Source organism: Lepidochelys kempii, chromosome 1, assembly GCF_965140265.1.
Source record: "Lepidochelys kempii isolate rLepKem1 chromosome 1, rLepKem1.hap2, whole genome shotgun sequence".
NCBI lineage: Eukaryota > Metazoa > Chordata > Testudines > Cheloniidae > Lepidochelys > Lepidochelys kempii.
In genome coordinates, this window is record NC_133256.1 from 216,872,790 (window position 1) to 216,892,741 (window position 19,952).

General features: G+C 48.3%; 2 protein-coding genes and 1 non-coding gene across 8 annotated transcripts in view; 2 read left to right on the top strand and 1 right to left on the bottom strand.

The window, feature by feature from the left end:
* Window positions 1-8,938, top strand: part of FOXJ2 (forkhead box J2) — a 34,379-nt gene extending 25,441 nt beyond the window's left edge. For all 6 annotated transcript variants that reach the window (XM_073313743.1, XM_073313751.1, XM_073313761.1 and 3 more), the window contains 5 exons: window positions 1,939-2,256; window positions 3,866-3,967; window positions 4,518-4,718; window positions 5,638-5,736; window positions 6,339-8,938. In XM_073313743.1, coding sequence (XP_073169844.1) covers window positions 1,939-2,256; window positions 3,866-3,967; window positions 4,518-4,718; window positions 5,638-5,736; window positions 6,339-6,427 — 809 coding nt within the window. In that variant the 3' untranslated portion in view covers window positions 6,428-8,938. The remainder of the gene's footprint in view (window positions 1-1,938; window positions 2,257-3,865; window positions 3,968-4,517; window positions 4,719-5,637; window positions 5,737-6,338) is intronic.
* A 4,507-nt stretch (window positions 8,939-13,445) lies between these two features.
* On the bottom strand, window positions 13,446-18,020 carry C3AR1 (complement C3a receptor 1). Its single transcript, XM_073313802.1, has 2 exons — window positions 17,942-18,020; window positions 13,446-14,892 (listed from the first exon to the last, which is right to left on the bottom strand). Exon 2 carries the CDS (start codon window positions 14,878-14,880, stop codon window positions 13,687-13,689), a length of 1,194 nt encoding a protein of 397 aa, XP_073169903.1. The 5' UTR covers window positions 14,881-14,892; window positions 17,942-18,020; the 3' UTR covers window positions 13,446-13,686.
* Window positions 18,021-19,278: 1,258 nt separating this feature from the next.
* Window positions 19,279-19,351, top strand: TRNAK-CUU (transfer RNA lysine (anticodon CUU)). The gene has a single exon. It is a non-coding gene; the product is annotated as a tRNA-Lys (tRNA).
* Window positions 19,352-19,952: the final 601 nt, after the last annotated feature.

A 19,952-nucleotide genomic window follows, 5' to 3' on the forward strand; every position in this document is an offset into this window, starting at 1 on the left:
TAATCCCTCCTTGGCAATCTTAGCTGAGAGCCAAAGGATTGAACCAGCCAGGGAGACTAAGCTCCCCTTTCAGTCAAGTTAGGGTTTTTGAAATCAGTGGAAGTTTCGGAGTGCTCAGCTCTTCTGAAAATTAGGCCCCGTATTTAGGTGGCAAGCTATGGGCATAGCCTAACTTTTGGCAGCCAGTTCTGAAAATCTTGACTAGGAGTGTTCTCTCCATTCTCCATGCCAAAGTACTGCTTGGTAAATATTTGTGCTGTCCTAAACTCCTTTCACAGCTTCAGCTGAAGGCAGTTTTTGTCTCTTCTTCTGTGTTGTGTGGCTGTTAAACAGTTGTTGCCTTCCCCCCAGAGGCAGCTGCATTTCAGCAGTGTGAGAGTGACCCTTATATAGACTCTGTAGAGCACTTGAGGATGAAAGCTGCCAGAGTAGTATTAGAAAACCCAGACCAAAAAAATTGAGGTTATTCATTCGTAACAGTGACTTAAAGGTGACCTCTGAAGGCAAAACCAAGTGTGCATGTGCCCTTTAATTGCTACTTTTACAGTGTCCTGAAGAAGCCTGAGAAATTGAGATGGGGTTGGGGTTGTTTGGCTTGTTGGCCAGCTAAATCAAGATCTCACATTCAGCTTGATGGCAGGCATTTCTGTGTTAGGATGTTTGTCAGTAGCACAATATATTTGAATGCTGCATCTGATCAATTGCAAGATTTCAGGGAATGTTCTAGGCATTAATGGGCAGAACCCTGTAGATTTTGGTGATGACTGGAAAACGAAAAGGAGAAAATGGCTGGCACATAGAGCCCCTGGTATCTGATTAGCAAATCCAGCAGTTTCAGCCACCTCTGTAATTGTCTAGAGATCAAAGGACAAGTTGATGGCAGTTATTAATACCTTCCTGCAAAACAATATCCCCATCTCAGCTTTGCCCTTCTTCCCAATACAGTTTTAAAATGTTGACACCTTGAATGACATGTCCCAGACAGAAATAAAAGAAATGAGAAGGGGGTGGGGGAGGAATGAGGGTTCACACAGAATTCTTGGCATGGTGTGTGTGTGTGGGGGAATGGGGTACTCTAGTGTGTGGGAGAACCGAGGGCCACGGGAGAAATACAGAGCTGCTAGCATGGGGGGAGGGGATGCGGAAAGTGATATTTTGGAGAGGAGACATGGGGGTACACAGAGGCCCCTGGCTTGGGGAATGGTGTGGAAGGGTTGCAGAGTCCTAAAAAAAGAGGGGATGGGATAGTGGCACACAGGGAGTTTATGGAGGGCATGGAGGAAGGCAAGGAGCCTCTGACGTGTGCAATGCACTGAGCCAACCAAAACAACAGAATGTGCAACCCTCTAGTTATTTACATTAGAGAAGCGGCAAAGTTTCTAGACCAAGTGCTTTTGAGCTACAAATGCAACAACAACAACAACAAAAACCATACCACACCCGCAAAAGGAAACTAACATCTAACAAAACATCTAAATGTCTTGTCTAACTTCAGCTTTGTGCAACACAGTCTCCTCCAGCAGAACCCCACGTATGTGACATTTCAGGAGAATGAGTTCAGTTTTGGAAAAACTTGGGGAGGGAGAGCTCAGTGGTTTGAGCACTGGCCTGCTAAACCCAGGGTTGTGAGTTCAATCCTTGAGGGGGCCATTTGGGGCAAAAATTGGGGATTGGTCCTGCTTTGAGCAGGGGGTGGGACTAGATGACCTCCTGAGGTCCCTTCCAACCCTGATATTCTATGATTCTAAATAGAAACGTGGCCATTACTTAGACTTGGAAAGGCTCGGGTCATGTGCTATCTGTTTGAGCCTCTAGAGGGCATGCGAAGGACTGAGTGCGTTATTAGGGTCAGTGGGACGAAGTCGCACACAGGCAGGTGTTGGAGCTTGACAGCCGCCTTACCCACGTCTCTTAACTTTTGTTACTCCCCCCTTGCAGGTTTCTCTTCTCTCCTTGGCGACATGCAGCCCTCCAATCACAACTACTACATGTACCAGCAGCCGCAGGGCCCCTCGTCAGTGGGGGCTGCTCCCCCCCTCCACACCCCGAGCCCAGAGGGCTGTCCACCCCAGGGGGGCAAGCAGCAGGGTGGCGATGGCTATGGCCCCCCACCTGTGATGTCCATGCACCCACCCCCGATGCAGCATGGAGGTTACCACCAGCACCAGCAACATCACGCGCACACCCACCCACAGCAACAGCAGCACCAGCACCAGCAGCAGCCGTCACAGGCTTCAATCAACAACGCTGGCTTTGGTGAGCTGCAGGGGAGGAAGGGAGCTGCTGGGGGCACAGGGGGCTGGGACAGTGTTGGGGTCCGGTAGGGTGCCCAGGGCTCCTGTGGTGAGCTCCCTCACAGCAGCACCCAGGCACTTCAGAAGATGAGATACAAAGGGTGGGGAGAGGCTGAAACTCAGGTCTGAGTGAACTTGGAAACTGCATTCCCCTTTCACCTCCAGCAGAGGGGGACCCAGCCCCACAAGGCATGGGGTGCAGAAATAAGGGGGGGGTTGAGCACTGAATGACCAGGGAAGCTGAATTTCTGTCCAGTGCAAATTTAGGGTCTTTGGCAAGTAATGGACAGGGCCAGGTTCTGTTTATTTTGTGTTACATGGGTGGAAGACAGGGCCGGATTAACCTTTTGTGGGCGCGGTGCCAAACATATGTGTGGACCCCTTTGGAGGCAGTGGATCATGGCAAGGGGAGGTTGGTCCCGGAGCAAAGGGCTGGCAAGGGGAAATGGGTCATGGCATGGCAGGGGCGGTCTTGCTCTGCCCATCCCGGTGCAAGGCACTGTTTACAAACCAGCAGTCGCCAGATGCACACTGGCCTGCCCCTTCCCCTCAGGGGCGGGCCCATGCCGTGCCACAAGGCCCACCCACCCAACACCCATTTGACTCCCTATGCCCAGCACCCCCCAGAGTCCTTATGCCCAACGCCACCCCCCACCACAAATGCACAGCGCCCTGCACACCACCACCCCTGCCAGCGCCCCCTAGCCCACAGCCCCACCACAACTGCCCAGCACCCCACACAGAACCCCCACTTGCTAGCACCCCAACACACACAGATCTCCGCCACCCACCACTGCCCAGTGTTCTGCCCCACCATCACAACTACACAGTGCCCCCCACAGGCCTCCGCACACTGCCCAGCACCCCAACACACACAGACCTCCCCCACTGCCCAATGCCCCCCCAACAGACCCCCCACTGCCTAGCACTCCAAAACACACAAGCCTCCCGCACTGCCCAGTGCCCCCACCTCCTCATAGCCCAGCACCCTCCCACAGACCCGCTCCCCCACGCCCTGCCCCCTGGGTGCACTCACTGGCCCTGCTGAGCCAGCGCAGAGCAGGGATTCCCCCCTCCCAACAGAGTGCTAGGGAGCAGGACAGCTGAAGCTCGGGAGCACAGAGTGGTCCTGTCCCCCGGGGCCCCACCCGGCCCTGCCTTCCTGGCACTGGTGCCTGCAGTGGTGGAGGCTGAGGGCTCCTCTCTGCCCCTGTCACTGGCAGGCAGCCACCGGGGCCCGAGAGGGGCACTCAGCCGGTTGGTCAGCCGAGAGAAGTGAGCAGTGGGTGGGGGGAGGAGCTGGGATGAAGAGGAGCCGGTGGGCAGGGCAAGGGGTGGAGAGAAGCCCTGGGCTGGCTGGCAGAGAGGAGCTAGCGGTGAAGGGTGGGGGGAAGAGGGGCCAGAGGTGGAGAGGAGCCAGCAGCTGAGGGTGCAGCGCAAGTGGAGTGGGCTGGGCCAAGGCCACTTTTTGTGGGTGGGCCTGACGCCCCTGGCACCATTGTTAACCCGGGACCGGTGGGAGAAGAGGGGTGTTACTTCCTTGTAACTGACTTGTCTGCCTGGCTTTCCAGCATTCCCCCCTGAGTGGTGCTCCAACATTGACTCCCTGAAGGAAAGCTTCAAGATGGTGAACCGGCTGAACTGGTCTAGCATTGAACACTCCCAATTCTCAGGTCAGTAGGAGATCCCACCTCTTGCTTGGCCCAGTGGGAGACCCAGGTTCCATTCCCTGCTCTGCCACACACTTCCTGTGTGACCTGGGGGAAGTCACTCAGCCTCTCTGGGCCTCAGTTCCCATCTGTACAATGGAGATAATAGCATTGCCCTGCCTCATGGATTGTGGGGAGGAGAAATCCACTCAAGATTTTTGTGGCCCTCAGATACAGCAGTGATGGGGGCAGCTAGAAGATAGATGAATGGCTTCCCAGTCCCTGCTGCTGCTTGTCCCACTCATGTGTCAGAGACATCATGCTGCGAATAGAAAAAAGCAGCTCTCCAGAGAGTGCACAGCAGAGATTAGAGGTGCGCATGGGGTGGGGAAGCCCTGAGTGTGAAGAAAGGGACTCTCTGAGGGGATACAGCGGTGAGAAAGGAAATGGTGAGCCCTTGAGTATGAGGAAAGGAGGATTCCCAGGGGAGTACCCAGAGGGTTAGGGATTAGGCAAGGGGAGGGCGCACGATGCATGCAGTAACTGGATTTCATCCCCCCCATTGCCCTTGCAGAGCTGATGGAGAGCCTGCGCCAGGCTGAGCGGAAGAACTGGACCCTGGATCAGCACCACATTGCCAACCTCTGCGACTCCCTCAATCACTTTCTCACCCAGACTGGTCAGCTCCCTCACCTGGGGGGCCCTCAGCAGCCCCCCCGAATCTCTGATTCTTGCGCCCTGAATAGTGGCAAGCAGGAACAGTCCATGAACCAAGGTACACAGCAGGGTGGGTAGGAGGGGGACCCAAGATGCCATGCAAATGGGTGAGACGGATTCCCAGTTGTGTAGAGGTGCTGGACACCTTGTCACCATGCCAAGCACCATGGCACTGAACAGCCCCATGCTATGTTGCTCTAAACCACTTAGACTTCGTCAGTGTCTTTCATACGGACTGTGTCCCACCCAGTGCTTAATTTGTAATGAAAGAGGTGCCGGAACTCAAGCAATTTTTTTACTTTTATAACTAACGTGGCAAGCCCAGACATGCCGGGGCTCAGGCCTGACCAGCCTTGGCACAAATGAAGCACTGGTCCTACCTGGCTCTAGAGAGTTTAGTACAGGAGAGATGGGGATGTATGTGCTCATAACACAGTGCATAGTGGTGTGAAGGCATTATCTGGTATGTGTGGTTGAGCAGCCAATAACCCAGACAGAAAGCAATTAGAAAGCACACAGGCAAAAAGAGGAGGTGAGAGGTGTTTTGTCGATGGTCTGTGGAGAGGTGCCAGAGTGGCTGTTCCAGATGGTAGGAGCTAGAGAGAAGAAGATGGTCTCCCCTGCACTGAAGATCCTGTGGTAGGAGAGAGAGTCGGATGATGCTCTATGAGGAGCGGACAAGGGCAGTGAGGAGAGATCATGGCCTTGCAGCAGCTTGATTTTGACCCGACTTGGGACATGTCTAGGAAGGGGGTGATGGGCCAAAATTCCCCACTTTAACCCAGTAGAATAACAATATGGTTTTGGTACCATGGCTGAGCTGTAACACGTTGTCAGGGCCTGTCCACTGAACACTTCCTGATTCTCCCTGGAGCGTGTCAGTCAGTCTGTTCTGTGGCTGAGCTGCGACGCCCAGTCAGTGCCAGGCGAGCTGGCTGAGGGGATCACTGATGGTTCTTTTCCCTTTCCTTTGGCAGTGAACTCTTATGGTCAGCCACAGCCTCCCCATCTCTTCTCCGGGCCATCTCCTATGTACCAGATTTCCACCCAGGACAATCCAGGGTATAATCGCCCAGGTAAGTGGTGAAATGATGACATGTAATACAACTCTCACCCCAGCTGTCTCAGCCGTCCAGCAGCACATTCTAGCAGGGCCTTTCCCCTCTCTGTCAGAGAGCTGGAGTAGGGCTGAGGGAGCCTAGACTGCAGGAGGTCCCGCAGCAGGACACTGCCACGGCACTGGTGAGAGCAAGCTCAGTTGCCCGACTCCTCTCACCGCCCCCACCCCATCTCGTTGCCCCGTCACACCACTTTCCCACAGCTGGGTGCTCACTGGGCACTGCTGTGAGGGAGCTCATGCTGCCAGACTCCTTAGGCTTTAGTTAGATGCTGACTGAACACTGTTGAGGGCAGCTCATGGGGAATCTCCCATTGCTGCAGTTACCCTTAGATCACCTGAGCCCCTGCTCCCAATCTGGACACTGATAGGACACTGTCTTGGGGTGGAAACGTGTGCTGCCGGGGGGAGGGAATGTGTCCTGGCAGGTCACTGCTCTGGGGAAGTTCACGCCAGCTGAGTCCTTCCCCTTTTATTGTTCCCAAGAACCCACTAGGACAGAGCTTGACTTCTCCGCTAACCATCTCTTTCCCTTTTTCTCCCTCTTCCCCCTCCACTCAGCTCACCATCTGGTCCCCCGACCTCCAGTCCCTCCTCCAGGCGCCAATGAGGAAATCCCCGACGATTTTGACTGGGACTTGATCACCTAGCGCGTTACAGACTCGAGAGCCTGTCCCTTGTGAGGGACCTGGGAGGGAAGGGGGGCATGGGGTGAAAGGTCGCAGGTCCAGCTGCCCTGGCCTCCCTGCCTTGCCTGTATATAGATATATATTCTCTCTCTGCGCCAGAGAAGCCACCGCAAGATGCTGCCGAAGATAATCCTTCCTTGCGTCCTGTTTTACCTTCTTTTTTTTCTTTTCTTCATTATTATTATTATTATTATCAGTAATCGAGCACGGCTCTCCCCCACTGGCCTCGGACACATCAGATCGGCTCCCCCACATTGCGTGGTGCCCTGCGTGGGGCGGAGGGTGGAGAGATGGCTCCCTGATGCCATGACAAGACCTCAGAAGGCCGAAACCTCAAGAGCATCTTTCTCTGCCTCCCTCATTTTGTGTTTAACAATCCCTTTTTGCCGGTGAATCTGTTGTACTGGCTACCGGAGTGAGAGAGCCTAGTGGACCCTGGGAGCCTGTAATTATGTTGTTTGGTAAATGTTGTAAAGGTCAGGGGCTCAAAGGGACACTGGAGGGGTGATTTTAGCTCCGTGATCATTCTCACACCAGCAAGGGATGGCAAGAGAAGGAAGGAAGACCCTGAATATAAAGAAAGCAAAATCTCTATGGGGGTGAGATACAGCTGGGATTTGGGCCGAGCTGGGAGAGGAAGGCCCTGAGTGCAGAAAAAGGAGAATTTCTAGCACAGATGCATTTGGGATTCAGAGACCATTGCCATTTGTAAGGAGATCAGCGGGAACCCTGACCTGTTTTCTATGCTGACTTTTGCAGTCCCTGGGAATGTGAAGCCCACCTGTCAAGTAGGGGAAGCTTAGCAGGTGTATTTTGCACCAGCACTGGGGGGATCGGGAACAGCACATCAAATAGAATTCCCCAAAGGCTTTTAACGTCACCTTTCCCCTCCCGCAGCCCCATCACCTTCCATAAAAATATAGTGAAGCTTTTATTTGCATATCCAAAGAAGACACATACAAATTAGGAATCACTCCCCCTACCCCTCAGTTCTTGTTCTGTTAGTTATTCCCCCCCTTAATTTCTTTGGAGGCTGTCCTTGCCTGTGGTGTAAGGATGCAAGCAAAGGGAGTCTTGTCTGCATAGTTATATATACACAGTGGGTGATTTCCATTTCAGGAGTGAACCAAGGATAAAAAGAAGAAGCCACTGCTCTGTGTTGAGGAAGATTTGGGGACTTGTGGGTTAGAGATTGGAGTGTGTCGTCCGTCCGTGTTCCCCCCCCCGGTTGAAGAGGTGTGAGGCTTCACAGTTGTTATGTTTCAGAAGCACAAATGACAGGACAGGAGGTGTGGGGCAGATATTTAAACTGCACAGCCAAAGGGAGGAATGGGGAGGATGGGTCAGGCCACTCATAGGTCAGCTGGAGAGAGAGCGGGTGAAGAGTTAGCACATCCCAAAATCCAGTCTCTGTGTGAGCACTTGCAAAGCAGGATGGGGAAGCCGTGTTGAAGCAGGAATGAGTGTTTAGCTGCCGTCCCCCCAGTTGTGTCCCCTGGCTGTCCCCCTGTTTCTAGCGTGGCTCTGTTCTGTCAAACCTCTTGTTTCCTCTTTCTATTTTGTAACTCCCTAGCCCCTGTTTATCGGTGAGGGGAACCAAGTTGGAAGCAAACCATCATGGGGACTCAACATGCCAAGGGTGGGGGAAATAATTTTGCATCGCTTTATAATTTGCTGTTGAGATAAACCAATTGGATCTTTGTCGGGAAGATGGACAGTCTCGTTGGATTTGAGGGGCGGGTGGGGGGGTACTGTTTTTTGTTGTTTTTTTTTAAGTGGGCGTGGTCATCATTGAGCATTCCCAAGAGGAGTGGGGAATCCCAGAGTCGGCTTCAGCATGGAGTTAGCCAGCGGTTCCCTCTGCTGCCCAGGATGGGAATGATATGACCAGGAAGCCGTGTTCGGTTGGGTTTCTGTGGCACAGAGCAGCAGAGATGACCTCCCTCCGGGTGCCACTCAGTGCTTTGCAGGGGATGTTCCCAAGAGCCGGGCCCATGGAAGTCATTCAGAAGGCCGTTTGGCCTTTCAGAGAACCCTGAAAACAAACCAAGATGGCTCCTTTGCATAGTCAAGTGCTCCTCACTTGCATATTCATTTGCCTTGTTTGCATATTCAGTTGTGCATCATTTGCATATGTAAATATATGCCGGTCAGTGTGCAAATTAGCCTTGCCCCCACCCCTGAAATATCGTGCATCATTTGTGGGCAAGATGGCATCGGATTGGACTCGTGGAGTCAAAGGGCTTCGCACTGGAACTGCACTGCAAGCTGGTGACATAGCCTGTCAGGAGTGAAGGGATGCAGTCAAAGGAGATCAGCCTGCAAGTGAGAGGAGTCCCTTGCACCCCCTTGCACTTTGGTGTGGCCCATGATGCTTTGTGTCAAGGAGAGAGGAGAAGGGGTGTGGCCTCACGAGTTTATTTTTGTGCATGCTTTCTTAATAAAAAGAAAAAGTGAATGTTTATGGTTTAACCCTTTTGGTGCTGGTGTTGAATTATTTTTCAGTGGCGGCTGGTCGGGCGAAACACAAGATTTATCAACTTTATTGTTAGGGTTTGGCTCCTACCTGCATAGCCTGGAGAGAGAGGAGGAGCTATTGTAGATGCCTGCACCAAAGTCAGATATGAAATCAAGACCCTCTGTAGGGAAGACAGTGAAAGAGCTGCACTGTTGAATCTTTACACTTCATGTAGATCAGTCAGTCTCAGCCTGTTCATTCTGTCCATTGCATGATGCACAGCAGAAAGGCAGCATGGATCTACCCAAAATGTAATGGGAAATGTTTGTATTTTTAATTATCTGCCTGTCACTGCACTGCATAACTTTGCATTTATTAACATTGAATTTCATCTGCCATTTTGTTGCCCAGTCACCCAGTTTGTAACCCTTTGCATTCAGCTTTGGAATGAACTATCTTGAGTGATTTTTGTATTGCCTGAAAACCTTGCCATCTCACTGTTTATTCCTTTTTTCCAGATCATTTAAGAATATGTTGAACAGCACTGGTCCCACCAGAGATGCTGGGGGGACCCCAGTATTTACCTGTCTCCACTGTGAAAGCTGATCATTTATTCCTTACACTGTTTCCTGTCTTTTAACCAGTTACTGATCCATGAGAGGGCCTTCCCTCTTATCCCATGACAACTTACTTTGCTTAAGAGACTTTGGTGTGGGACTTTATCAAAGGCTTTCTGAAAGTCCAAGTAAACTGTAGCCACTGGATCACCCAGGTCCATGTGCTTGTTGATGCCTTCAAGAATTCCAGTAGATTGGTGAGGCATGATTTCTCTTTCCAAATGCCATGTTGGTTCTTCCCCAACATATGTTCATCTGTGTGTTTGCTAATTCTGTTCTTTAATTGCCTGGTACTAAAGTTAGGCTTACTGGCCTGTAATGTCCAGGATCACTTCTTAAACCCTTTTTAAAAATTGGCATCACATTAGGTTTCCTCCAGTCAACTGGTACAGAGGCTGATTTAAGCAATAGGTTACGTACCACAGTAAGTAGTTAAACTGTGGTGGCCAAAACTGAACACAGTACTCCACTTGAGACCTTACTAGGGCGGAGTAGAATGGGACAGTTACCTCCTGTGTCTTAAATACGACACTCATGTTCATACATGCTAGAATATTAGCCTTCACATTGTTGGCTCGTATTCAATTTGTGATCCACTATAACCCCAGATCCTTTTCAACAGTACTACCATGTAGGCAGTTATTCTCATTTTTATAGGCGTGCATTGGGGTTTTCTTTCTTAAATGAAGTACTTTTTTTTTTCTTACTTAAATGAAGCATTTGCCTGATTGAATTTCATTTTGTTGAATTCAGACCAATTCTACAATTTGTTAAGGTCATTTTGGATTCTAATCCTGTTCTCCAAAGTCTTTGCAACCCTCCCAGCTTGATATCATCTGCAAAATTCATAAGCACACTTATCCCAGCCATTAATGAAAATATTGAATAGCACCGGACCCAGGACTGACCCCCAGTGTTTACCCATGAGATATTTTCCATTCCCTACACCATTTTGACAGCAAACCATTGATAACTCCTTGAGTGAGTACAGTCTTTCAACCACTTGTGCATCCATTGTATTGTAACTTAATCTAGACCATATTTCCCTAGTTTGCTTATGAGAATGTCATGTGGGGCTGTGTCAAAACCTTACTAAAATCAAGATATATCACGTCTACTGCTATCCCTCCCTTGCCCCCCATTCGTTAGGCTAGTAACAATGTCAACGAAGGAAATTAGGTTAGTTTGGCATCATTTGTTCTTGGCAAATCCATGTTGGCTGTTACTTACCACCCTACTATCCATTAGGTGCTCACAAATTTATTGTTTAATAATCTGTTCCAGTGTCTTTCCAGATATTGAAGTTAGGTTAACTGGTGTATAATCCCCTGAGTCCTTGTTGTTCCCCTTTTTAAATATAAGTACTATGTTTGCCCTTCTCCAGCTCTCTGGGACCTCACCTGCCCTCCATGAGTTCTCAAAGATAATTGCTAGCAGTTCAAAGATTGCTTCAACTAGTTTCTTAAATATCCTAACTTGAATTTTGTGAGGCCCTTCTGACTTGAAGACAGCCAACTTACCTAAATAATCTTTAATGTGTTCTTTCCCTATTCTAGCTTGAGTTCCTTGCCCCTTCCTAAATATTGGCTTACAATTAACCTCATTAGTGAAGACTGAAGTAAAATAGGCAGTGAACACCTCTGCCTTTTTGATGTCTCAGTTATTAGCTCTCCTTCTCCACTAAGTAGTGGATTTACACTTTCCTTCACCTTTCCCTTGCTCCTAATACATTTGTAGTACCTGTTCTTATTGCCTTTTATGTCTCTTGCTGGGTGTAATTAATTTTGTGCCTTAGCTTTTTTGATTTGGCTCCTACATGCTTGTGCTATTCTTTTGCATTCATCCGTAGCAATTTATCCATGTTTCCACTTTTTTGGTTCTCAGGTCATTAAAGAGCTCCTGATGGAGCTATATTGGCCTCTTACTATTCTTCCTGTATTTCCTTCCATCAGGATCATTTGCAGTTGTACCTTTAATATTGTCTCTCTAAGAAATTGCCAACTCTGCTGCATTCCTTTTCCCTTAGATTTTCTTCCCAGGGGACCCTGCCTACCAGTTCTCTGAGTTAGTTAAAGGCTGCTTTTTGGAAGTCCATTGCTTCACTCCTTCCTTTCCTTCGAATCAGGAAATCTCGAATATCATGATCACTTTCACCCAGTTTGCCTTCTACCTTCAGATTGCAACAATTTCCTCCCTGTTAGTCAGAATCAAGGCTAAAATAGCTGCCCCACTTGTTACTTGTTCCACCTTCTGAAACAAAAAGATGTCCCAATACATTCCAAGACTTAGGGAATTTTGTGGTTTGCTGGGTCACTTTCCCAACAAATATCTGGGTAGTTAAAATCACCCATTGTTACCAAGTCTCATGTTTTGGATATTTCTGTTAATGGTTCTAAAAATGCCTCATCCATCCCACTTCCTGCTTTGTGGTGTATAGTAGACCCCTATCATGATGTCACCACTGTTTGGTGCAGCATTTATCTTCACTCAGAGACTTGGGAGTCATGATAGTGTCCACGTGTATAGACAGTGCTCCCTTGCTTTAAATCTTTTCCATATGCATCTTTTACTTTGCACGTCTGAGCACTGGAGAAGTTTATATCTGATCAGAACTGTGGCTTTGGTCTCTCTCTAAGATTTTGCACTGAAGAAAACAACTGGCTCTTGGGTTTAGCTGATCGCCATATTTGGGGTCGGGAAGGAATTTTCCTCCAGGGCAGATTGGAAGGCCCTGGAGGTTTTTTGCCTTCCTCTGTAGCATGGGGCACAGGTCACTTGCTGGAGGATTCTCTGCTCCTTGAAGTCTTTAAACTATGATTTGAGGACTTCAATAGCACAGATATAGGTGTGAAGTTTTTTTTGTAGGAGTGGTGGGTGAAATTCTGTGGCCTGCGTTGTGCAGGAGGTCAGACTAGATGATCATAATGGTCCCTTCTGACCTAAATATCTATGAATCTGTGAATCTATGGCTCTTTGTGTGCATGACTATTTCTAGCACTGTGTGTATTTGTGTGGCCACTTCCTTCCATATCTCTCAGTCCTTTCTTGTGTCTAATGGAAGCATACAGTTTGAATTCAGACACAGCACTTTCAGAGCCATCTCCCTTCTGAAATTTTACAGAAGGGGTGACCCAGCTCCAGCCTGCTCAGGGTTACATGCTGGATGGCAACCTCTGCTCTGATTGCTTGGGTATCCAGCAGCTTTAGATGTAGTAGGGACATCTCCATGACTAGTGGGACCTACCTTATCACTGTATCACAGGCTGTAATATCAAGGGGACCTTCTAAAGCCATAAAGGAGGGTCCTATTTCTAATGAACCCATGTCCACAGCATGAGGTTCGTTTTTCTGAAAATTGCCCCTTATGCCCCAGTTACTGATTTTGTGCAGTGATGTATTAGCTGAGATGTAGAAACTCTCCTTGAGCTGGCATGGAAAATAAGAGAAGTGGCCCTTTGGAGACAGGAATAGTAGGAGGAATAGTAGGAGGACAGGAGAAAGGCCATGACTAACTGAAACTGAAAGACCCTAAGAATATTGCCATGAAAGGCAGCTTCCATTGCTGGTGAGCAGGTAGGGGATGTCTGCTACAATGCACTGTTGTGAGGAAAACTAGCACTCCCAGAGTGCACTCCTGCTGGGCACTGCTGTGAAAAAGTTCAGTGTCCCAGCTGAAGAAGAGTTAAGGGTAGGGAAAGGTATGATGACAAATTCCAAGGAGAAATGTCAAAGTATCTTCTCCCTGTAATTTAGCAGACACAGATGATGTGATACATGCTTAATAAATGTGGTACATAGATATTCTGCAACCACATTCTTATTTAGTAATGTCAAGGAGTAACTGCATAATTCCACCACACATCTTCTCACAAGTGCACTTCTCTCTCTCAGATAGGGGGCTCTCTGCTTCCCTTGTGTGTCCCATCAGAAGATTCAGTTCAGAATAGGCCAATCTCCCCTCTCTTTAGGAGGCTATTAAAGGGGAGGTAGGCCTGTTCTGAACTGCCCCAGTCCCCAGGGGCATCCCATACAGATTATTGTCAAACTCATTGTTCTGGCTCTGCTGTCCTCAAGCAAAAAGTCACAGCCATGGAAGGGGCAAATGTCTTCCTCCTGCCCTGGCAGTGCTGTCTGGAATCCCCATTTTAGAGGGTGTTGCTGCTGATATCCCTGTCTGCTGAAGTCTTGGTCCTGTCCCGTGAGTAGGAAGTGGAGCGTGTAACTTCCTCGTTGAAGGCGACCTCCAAGATGCCCTGCACTGATCGGCGTGCCTTCCGCCTGAAGTCCCGCCCCACAAATACGTAGAGTAAAGGGTTGATGCAGCTGTTGGCATAGGCTAGTGCTGTAGAGAGGTGGTCCCACAGTGCCACTGTCTCCCTAAATCTGGTGCCTGGCATAGCTAGGAGAGACAGTGCCTCAACTGTGTGAAATGGAGCCCAGCAGACAAAGAATGCTACTACCACAACCAGGATCACTCGCAGGGTCTTACCACGGGGTTTGGTAAATCGGGCTCCATGCATCTTGACGGCAATAAGGATGTAGCAAGCTGCAATTATGCTAAAGGGAAGGAGGAAGCCAAAAACAATCCTGGTAATACTGATGGTCAGTAGGGTGGCTGGCCGACTGCTGTAGGAGAAGTAATCATTCAAGTTCCCCAGTAAGTCAGTATCATTGTAAAGGCTGCTAGAAATATCAGCACTGGAGAAACCAACAGGATTTTCATCTAGGGATATGCCAGAGCTCAACGCTGAATCATTCCCGTTCCCGTAATCCATATAATCTCCATAATCCCTACCATCTCCAAATTGATAATGACACACAGTTTTGCCGAATTCATCTGTGAAGGTCTCACGGTAGAGGAAGGCAGGACAGCACATAAGAAAGGCCAGGAGCCAGATACAACCACACATCACTGATGCAAGCCTCACAGTACGGTGGTTCTGACACCAAACTGGTTTCATTACCATCAAGCACCGGTCAATGCTGATGACAGTGAGGAGAAAGACACTGGCAAACATGTTGAGGATGATGGCTGATGGGATAACCTTGCAGAGGAAGTGGCCATATGGCCAGTACTCATGGAGGATCAGGTGAATGATGGAGAATGGCAGAGACATGCAGCACAGGAAGTCAGCCATGGCAAGGTGCAGGAACCACACAGTGTTCACGGTCCGCTTCATTTTCAGGCCAGCCACCCAGATCACCAAGCCATTGCCCAGGAGACCCAGGATAAAGGTGACAATGAAGATAATTAAGGAACAAATTATTTCTGGTGCGTACTGTAGCGTGGCACCATCATCTGGCTTGTAGGTGCTGTTACTCCTCAGGAGCAGAGACATAGTCTTTAGATACTGGTGGCAAAAAAATAGAAGATCATTTGCTATACCATTAACACACCCCATTGCCAGCTGTATGTGCCCAACCCCAAGATTATGCTTTCTGTATGTATCAAAACATCTTTGTGTGGCTTGTCAGGAGTAGAGGTTGAACCTAGAAGCTATAAATATGACAGCACAAGTCCCCCCTACTGCCTGAGCAGGAAGACCTGGCTGTATTAGTGCAAAGGCTGTAGCCAAATCATACATCTCTATGTGGTCTAGCCACGAGAAGGGGTCATAGTGCCACAGTGTAAATGTTGGTGTACTCAGATTCTCCTATGTCCAAAATAGCCTTTAATGCCAGCACTATCCTTAGCAGAGATTATCCTTTATTTACATTCCTGGTCACCCTAATTCCAGCTGTCCCTCCTCATCTCCTTTTAACTCTCTATAAAATATAAATAATTCTCTCCTTTACTGCAAAAACTTAGTCTTAGTTCCTCTTTCCTTTAAAATAGAAGTGGTTCCCTCTCTCAGGTGGTGAGGTTTATGCCTTGAAAGCAATTTTTGTATTCCCATGAGCCTCTGGTTTGCAACTGTTTCCATGATGTTACAACTAGAACAGTGGAGTCAGCGATTCCATACAGAAGGGGAGATTTCCAGCAAAAGTCTTGTGTAAACCTTCCTTCTCCCCTGCTTTCCTAGCAGCTTAATCCTGAGCATCTCCCAACCCCCACTATTCCAAGGAAGGAGAGACACAGGATGAAGAGTAAGAAATTGATGGATAGAAAAAGACAGGTAAATAAAGAGGGATATTGAGAGAAGGAGAGAAATTGGAATATGGAGTAATAACAGTACTTGGTACTTCTTGTCCATAGATCTCAAAGACCTCTACATGAGTGAAAAAGTGTCATTCGATAGTACTTAGTCCTGCCATGAGTGCAGGGGATTGGACTAGATGACCTCTCGAGGTCCCTTCCAGTCCTGTGATTCTATGATTCTCTCTAGATGAAGAAAGAGGCACAGAGAGATTAAAGTACAGTTTTACTCTGAAAAGCGGCAATGTAAAAACAACACCTCTCCCTCAACCCTTGGATGTGTTCAGAGCGAGATTTACTCACTTGAATGACTAAAACAGTTTTGACAGCTTTTTACTCATGTTCCCCGAGCAGAGTCAAGATAGCTCAGTGAAAGGGAGCTTGATTCTATTTCTTCCTGTGCATTAACAGAATTGTTTACAAGTTCCAGGCAGTTAGACCGATGCCAAACCCAAAGCATCAGGTTGCAGAAGTATCACTGAGGGCATGATCGGAAGAGAGTGAAGTTGCACAGGGGTTACCAAGGGTCTAATTCAGCATGCAACATCTTTATTATTGCTGGTGAAGCAAGAGAAGGAGAGAACCCAGTGTGATTCTGTTGTTGTTATTATCATCATCATATGCATTTCTGTTACACTAGCAACTAGGCTCCAATCAGGTACTGAACACACACAATAAAAATCAAACAGGCCCTGCCCCAAAGGTTTACAGTCTGTAACATACGCTGAAACAAAAGATGGATGAAACACAAAGGAGGGGAGGACAAGAGAAACAATAATGGTTAACATAATAAGCAGAAGTCTTACCACATCAACTGCCTACCCATTGTCAAGAGATCTGTAGGCATCACAGCAGGGGTGAGTTTTAAGAAGGGACACTATGAATTGTGATGGGGGAGCTGCTCCCAAGATAAGGGGCAGCATAGCTGAAAGCATGAAGGTGCTTGCGGAAAATGGCCAATAAAGGCTTGGTAAGGGAGGGCTAAGCTGCCTTCAAAGTAAGACTAGTAGTTTGTATTTGATACAGTGAAGAAGAGAGAGCCAGTGGAGGGAAACAAAGGGCTGGTGGGTGTGGGGGTGACGTGGTCAGAGAGACTACTCAGGAAGAGTAGCATTTTGAATAGATTTGAGGTGTGCATTGCAAGATCCCAGAAGAAGGCAAGGTCTACACTACAGACCTATATCTGTATCTGTATAACTGCATCGCAATGGGCTGTGAAAAATCCACAGGCCTGAGCGACAGAGTTACATCGACCTAGTCCCCCGAGTGGAGACTGCGCTACATTGATAGGAGAGCTTCTCCCACCAACACACCTGCTGTCTCATGGGGAGATGGATTAACTATGCAGGTGGGAGAAGCTCTCCCATTGGCATAGGAGCCTCCTCAAGGAGCACTCCAGTGGGGCAGCTGCACCGGTGCTGCTGTGTCCCTGTAGCGCTGTACGTGAAGACAAGCCCCAGGTTTGTTGGGCTGGGAGTTAGAAAAAAAGGCCATTGTTTTCCTTGTCACCACAGTGCATTTGATACATACATAAATCCTTGAGAGAGACGGTCAATGTGGGACTCACAATGCCGCTTTTCAGAGCAGAAATGCACTTTAAATGACATCCCCAGGGTCCCTCATGGAGTCAGTGACACAGAGGGAATAGAACCCAGGTCTCACTATTCCTTGTCAAGTTGTAATAAATCCCAGTTGTGCAGGCAGAAGGCAAAGTTACTGTATAAACCACACACCCCTTGGAGGGCTGAGGCTAAAAGCCTGCTCCTTCAACTCCAAATCACAGGCCATTATTATTCCAGCTAAAGATCACCCTTGTCCTGCTTATTGTACTAGCAGGTCCCTTATCCTTCCTGCGGGGGAGGGGAATGCTGCTATGGAGCAACCTCCTTCGCTGATACACACACAGAGCCAAGACAGAACGCTGCCCTGGCCACTGGACCAAGCTGCCTCTTAGAATCTACACAGTGGATAGTCAAAAGAAGATGCTTTATATACACTGAAATCAATCCTGCTCCAAGACAGGGAGCTGGATGAATCCGTCTAGAGGGTCCTGTCACACTCTCCCACCCAAGGTTTTCTAGATCCCTAAAAGAGAGAGGCACAGGGAGAGAGAGATGCTTTAAGAAGGCATGGAGGCAGTAACAAATGACTACAAAGATAGGGAGAGAGAGAGAGACACTTTAAGAGCAACAGATGGAGGGAAAGAGCAACCGAGAGAAATTGCAGAACACAGAGATAGAATGCTGTCTGCCTTCTGTACATACCCTGGTACAGCAGATTCCTCAGTGGACTGGGGAGCAAGAACCACCTTGATCATAGGTCTTGTCTTAAGCACTGGCTCTGGAGTCATCAGAGAAAAACTTATATGGTCAGTTTAGGAACTGACTTTAAATCCATTATTTGAAGATTTTTCGCACCCAAGCGGAAGGACAAGAATGAGTCACTTCTGTAATCAGATGACTTGAGCTGCAAAACATCTGGCCTAATGCTGCTGAGATAAAGCAATAGTGGCATGTGGACAAATATGGTGCTTACAAGAAGTTTTCATAAGGAAATTGGACTCACCGCGTGAGATCAAAGCAGTAGATTTTGTCTCTTGCCTCTTGCCATGATAATACAGATCATTGCTCCATCTAGTTCAGTATCCCATAGCCTGCTCGACCACATCACATTACTGGTCTATTTTGTCTGGTGTAGCAGATCAGAACATTGATCCACCTGGTTGTGTATACTGTCTCCTGCGTATTGGATCCATCTAATCTTATATCCCAACTCCCATTAACCTGGACCATCTAATTTGGAATACCATGTGTCACAGAAGACACAAAACTCAAAAAGAAGACACAAAACCCCATAATGCACCTCAACGCAAGGAAATTTCTTCCCAACCACCAACTGATGATAAGATTTCACTCTGAAGCATGAGGAATCATAGAATCATAGGACTGATAGCCTTAGCCATTTTTACTGTAAGTAGCATCACTGAAGATAGTACAGCTTTCTGATTCATGTAGGTGTCAAATCTTGTTACTGTTAATCTGCTTTTTACCTCAGTAATATCATGCAGTGAGAAGTTACAGACTACTTGGCCAAGCACAGTGGGGCCTTACATTCAATTCGACAGTATTTCTGTTTGTCTGTGCAAAACCTTACACTCACTTCAGTGCCATTTCTGTTTGTTTGTCTGCCTGTCTGTAACTTGATGGCATATGAGGTTCTAATGAGAATGACCAGCACATGAAAAATACCTTTACTACCTTCCAGTGACTTTCACTCAAGCCAGACCACATCCTTGATTTGCAGCCAAGGGGAAGTGAAGTGCATGTCTTAGCGCATATCTTGGGAAAAATGAGGAGGTCTCTCCATATCAACACACTGCACCCTCATTTTCCCCTTTGTGGATATAAACATGTTGTTTCCTAACAGCTCCCTCCCCATCACCATAAATAAATTACATAAAAGAGTAAAGAAAAATATGATGAGCTTTGCAAAGCTCTGTACCCTTTCCCCAGCAGAAGTGGAAGGAAATGAATTTGCATCTCTTTTTAGTGATGTTGTTTCCTGTTCTGAAACAAGCAGAGAAAATCGAATGAGGCAGACAGCCTGACTAGTTCAGCTGGTAGAGCATGAGACTCTTAATTTCAGGGCTGTGGGTTCGAGCCCCACATTGGGCACTTGATCTTGATGCCTTAAGCATAATTTCAGGAGGAGGGATAGCTCAGTGGTTTGAGCATTAGCCTCCTGAACCCAGGGTTGTGAGTTCAATCCTTGAGGGGCCATTTAGGAATCTGGGGCAAAAATTGGGGATTGGACCTACTTTGAGCAGGGGTTGGACTAGATGACCTCCTGAGGTCCCTTCCAACCTTGGTATTTTCTGATATGAACATTTTATTTCCTTATATCTGAGGGGGCCAGTGGTAAAGAACCAGAGGGTCTGCAGGGCAGGATTGAGGGGCATTGGCAGAGCTGGGTGGAGGGAGTCCAGGACTGCTGTTAGAGAGCTGGAGTAGGGCTGAGGGAGCCTAGACTGCAGGAGGTCCCGCAGCAGGACACTGCCACGGCACTGGTGAGAGCAAGCTCAGTTGCCCGACTCCTCTCACCGCCCCCGCCCCATCTCGTTGCCCCGTCACACCACTTTCCCACAGCTGGGTGCTCACTGGGCACTGCTGTGAGGGAGCTCATGCTGCCAGACTCCTTAGGCCTTAGTTAGATGCTGACTGAACACTGTTGAGGGCAGCTCATGGGGAATCTCCCATTGCTGCAGTTACCCTTAGA

Coding starts and splice junctions, on each gene's coding strand:
- C3AR1 (XM_073313802.1), bottom strand. CDS start 14,880: ATGTCTCTGCTCCTGAGGAGTAACAGCACCTACAAGCCAGATGATGGT.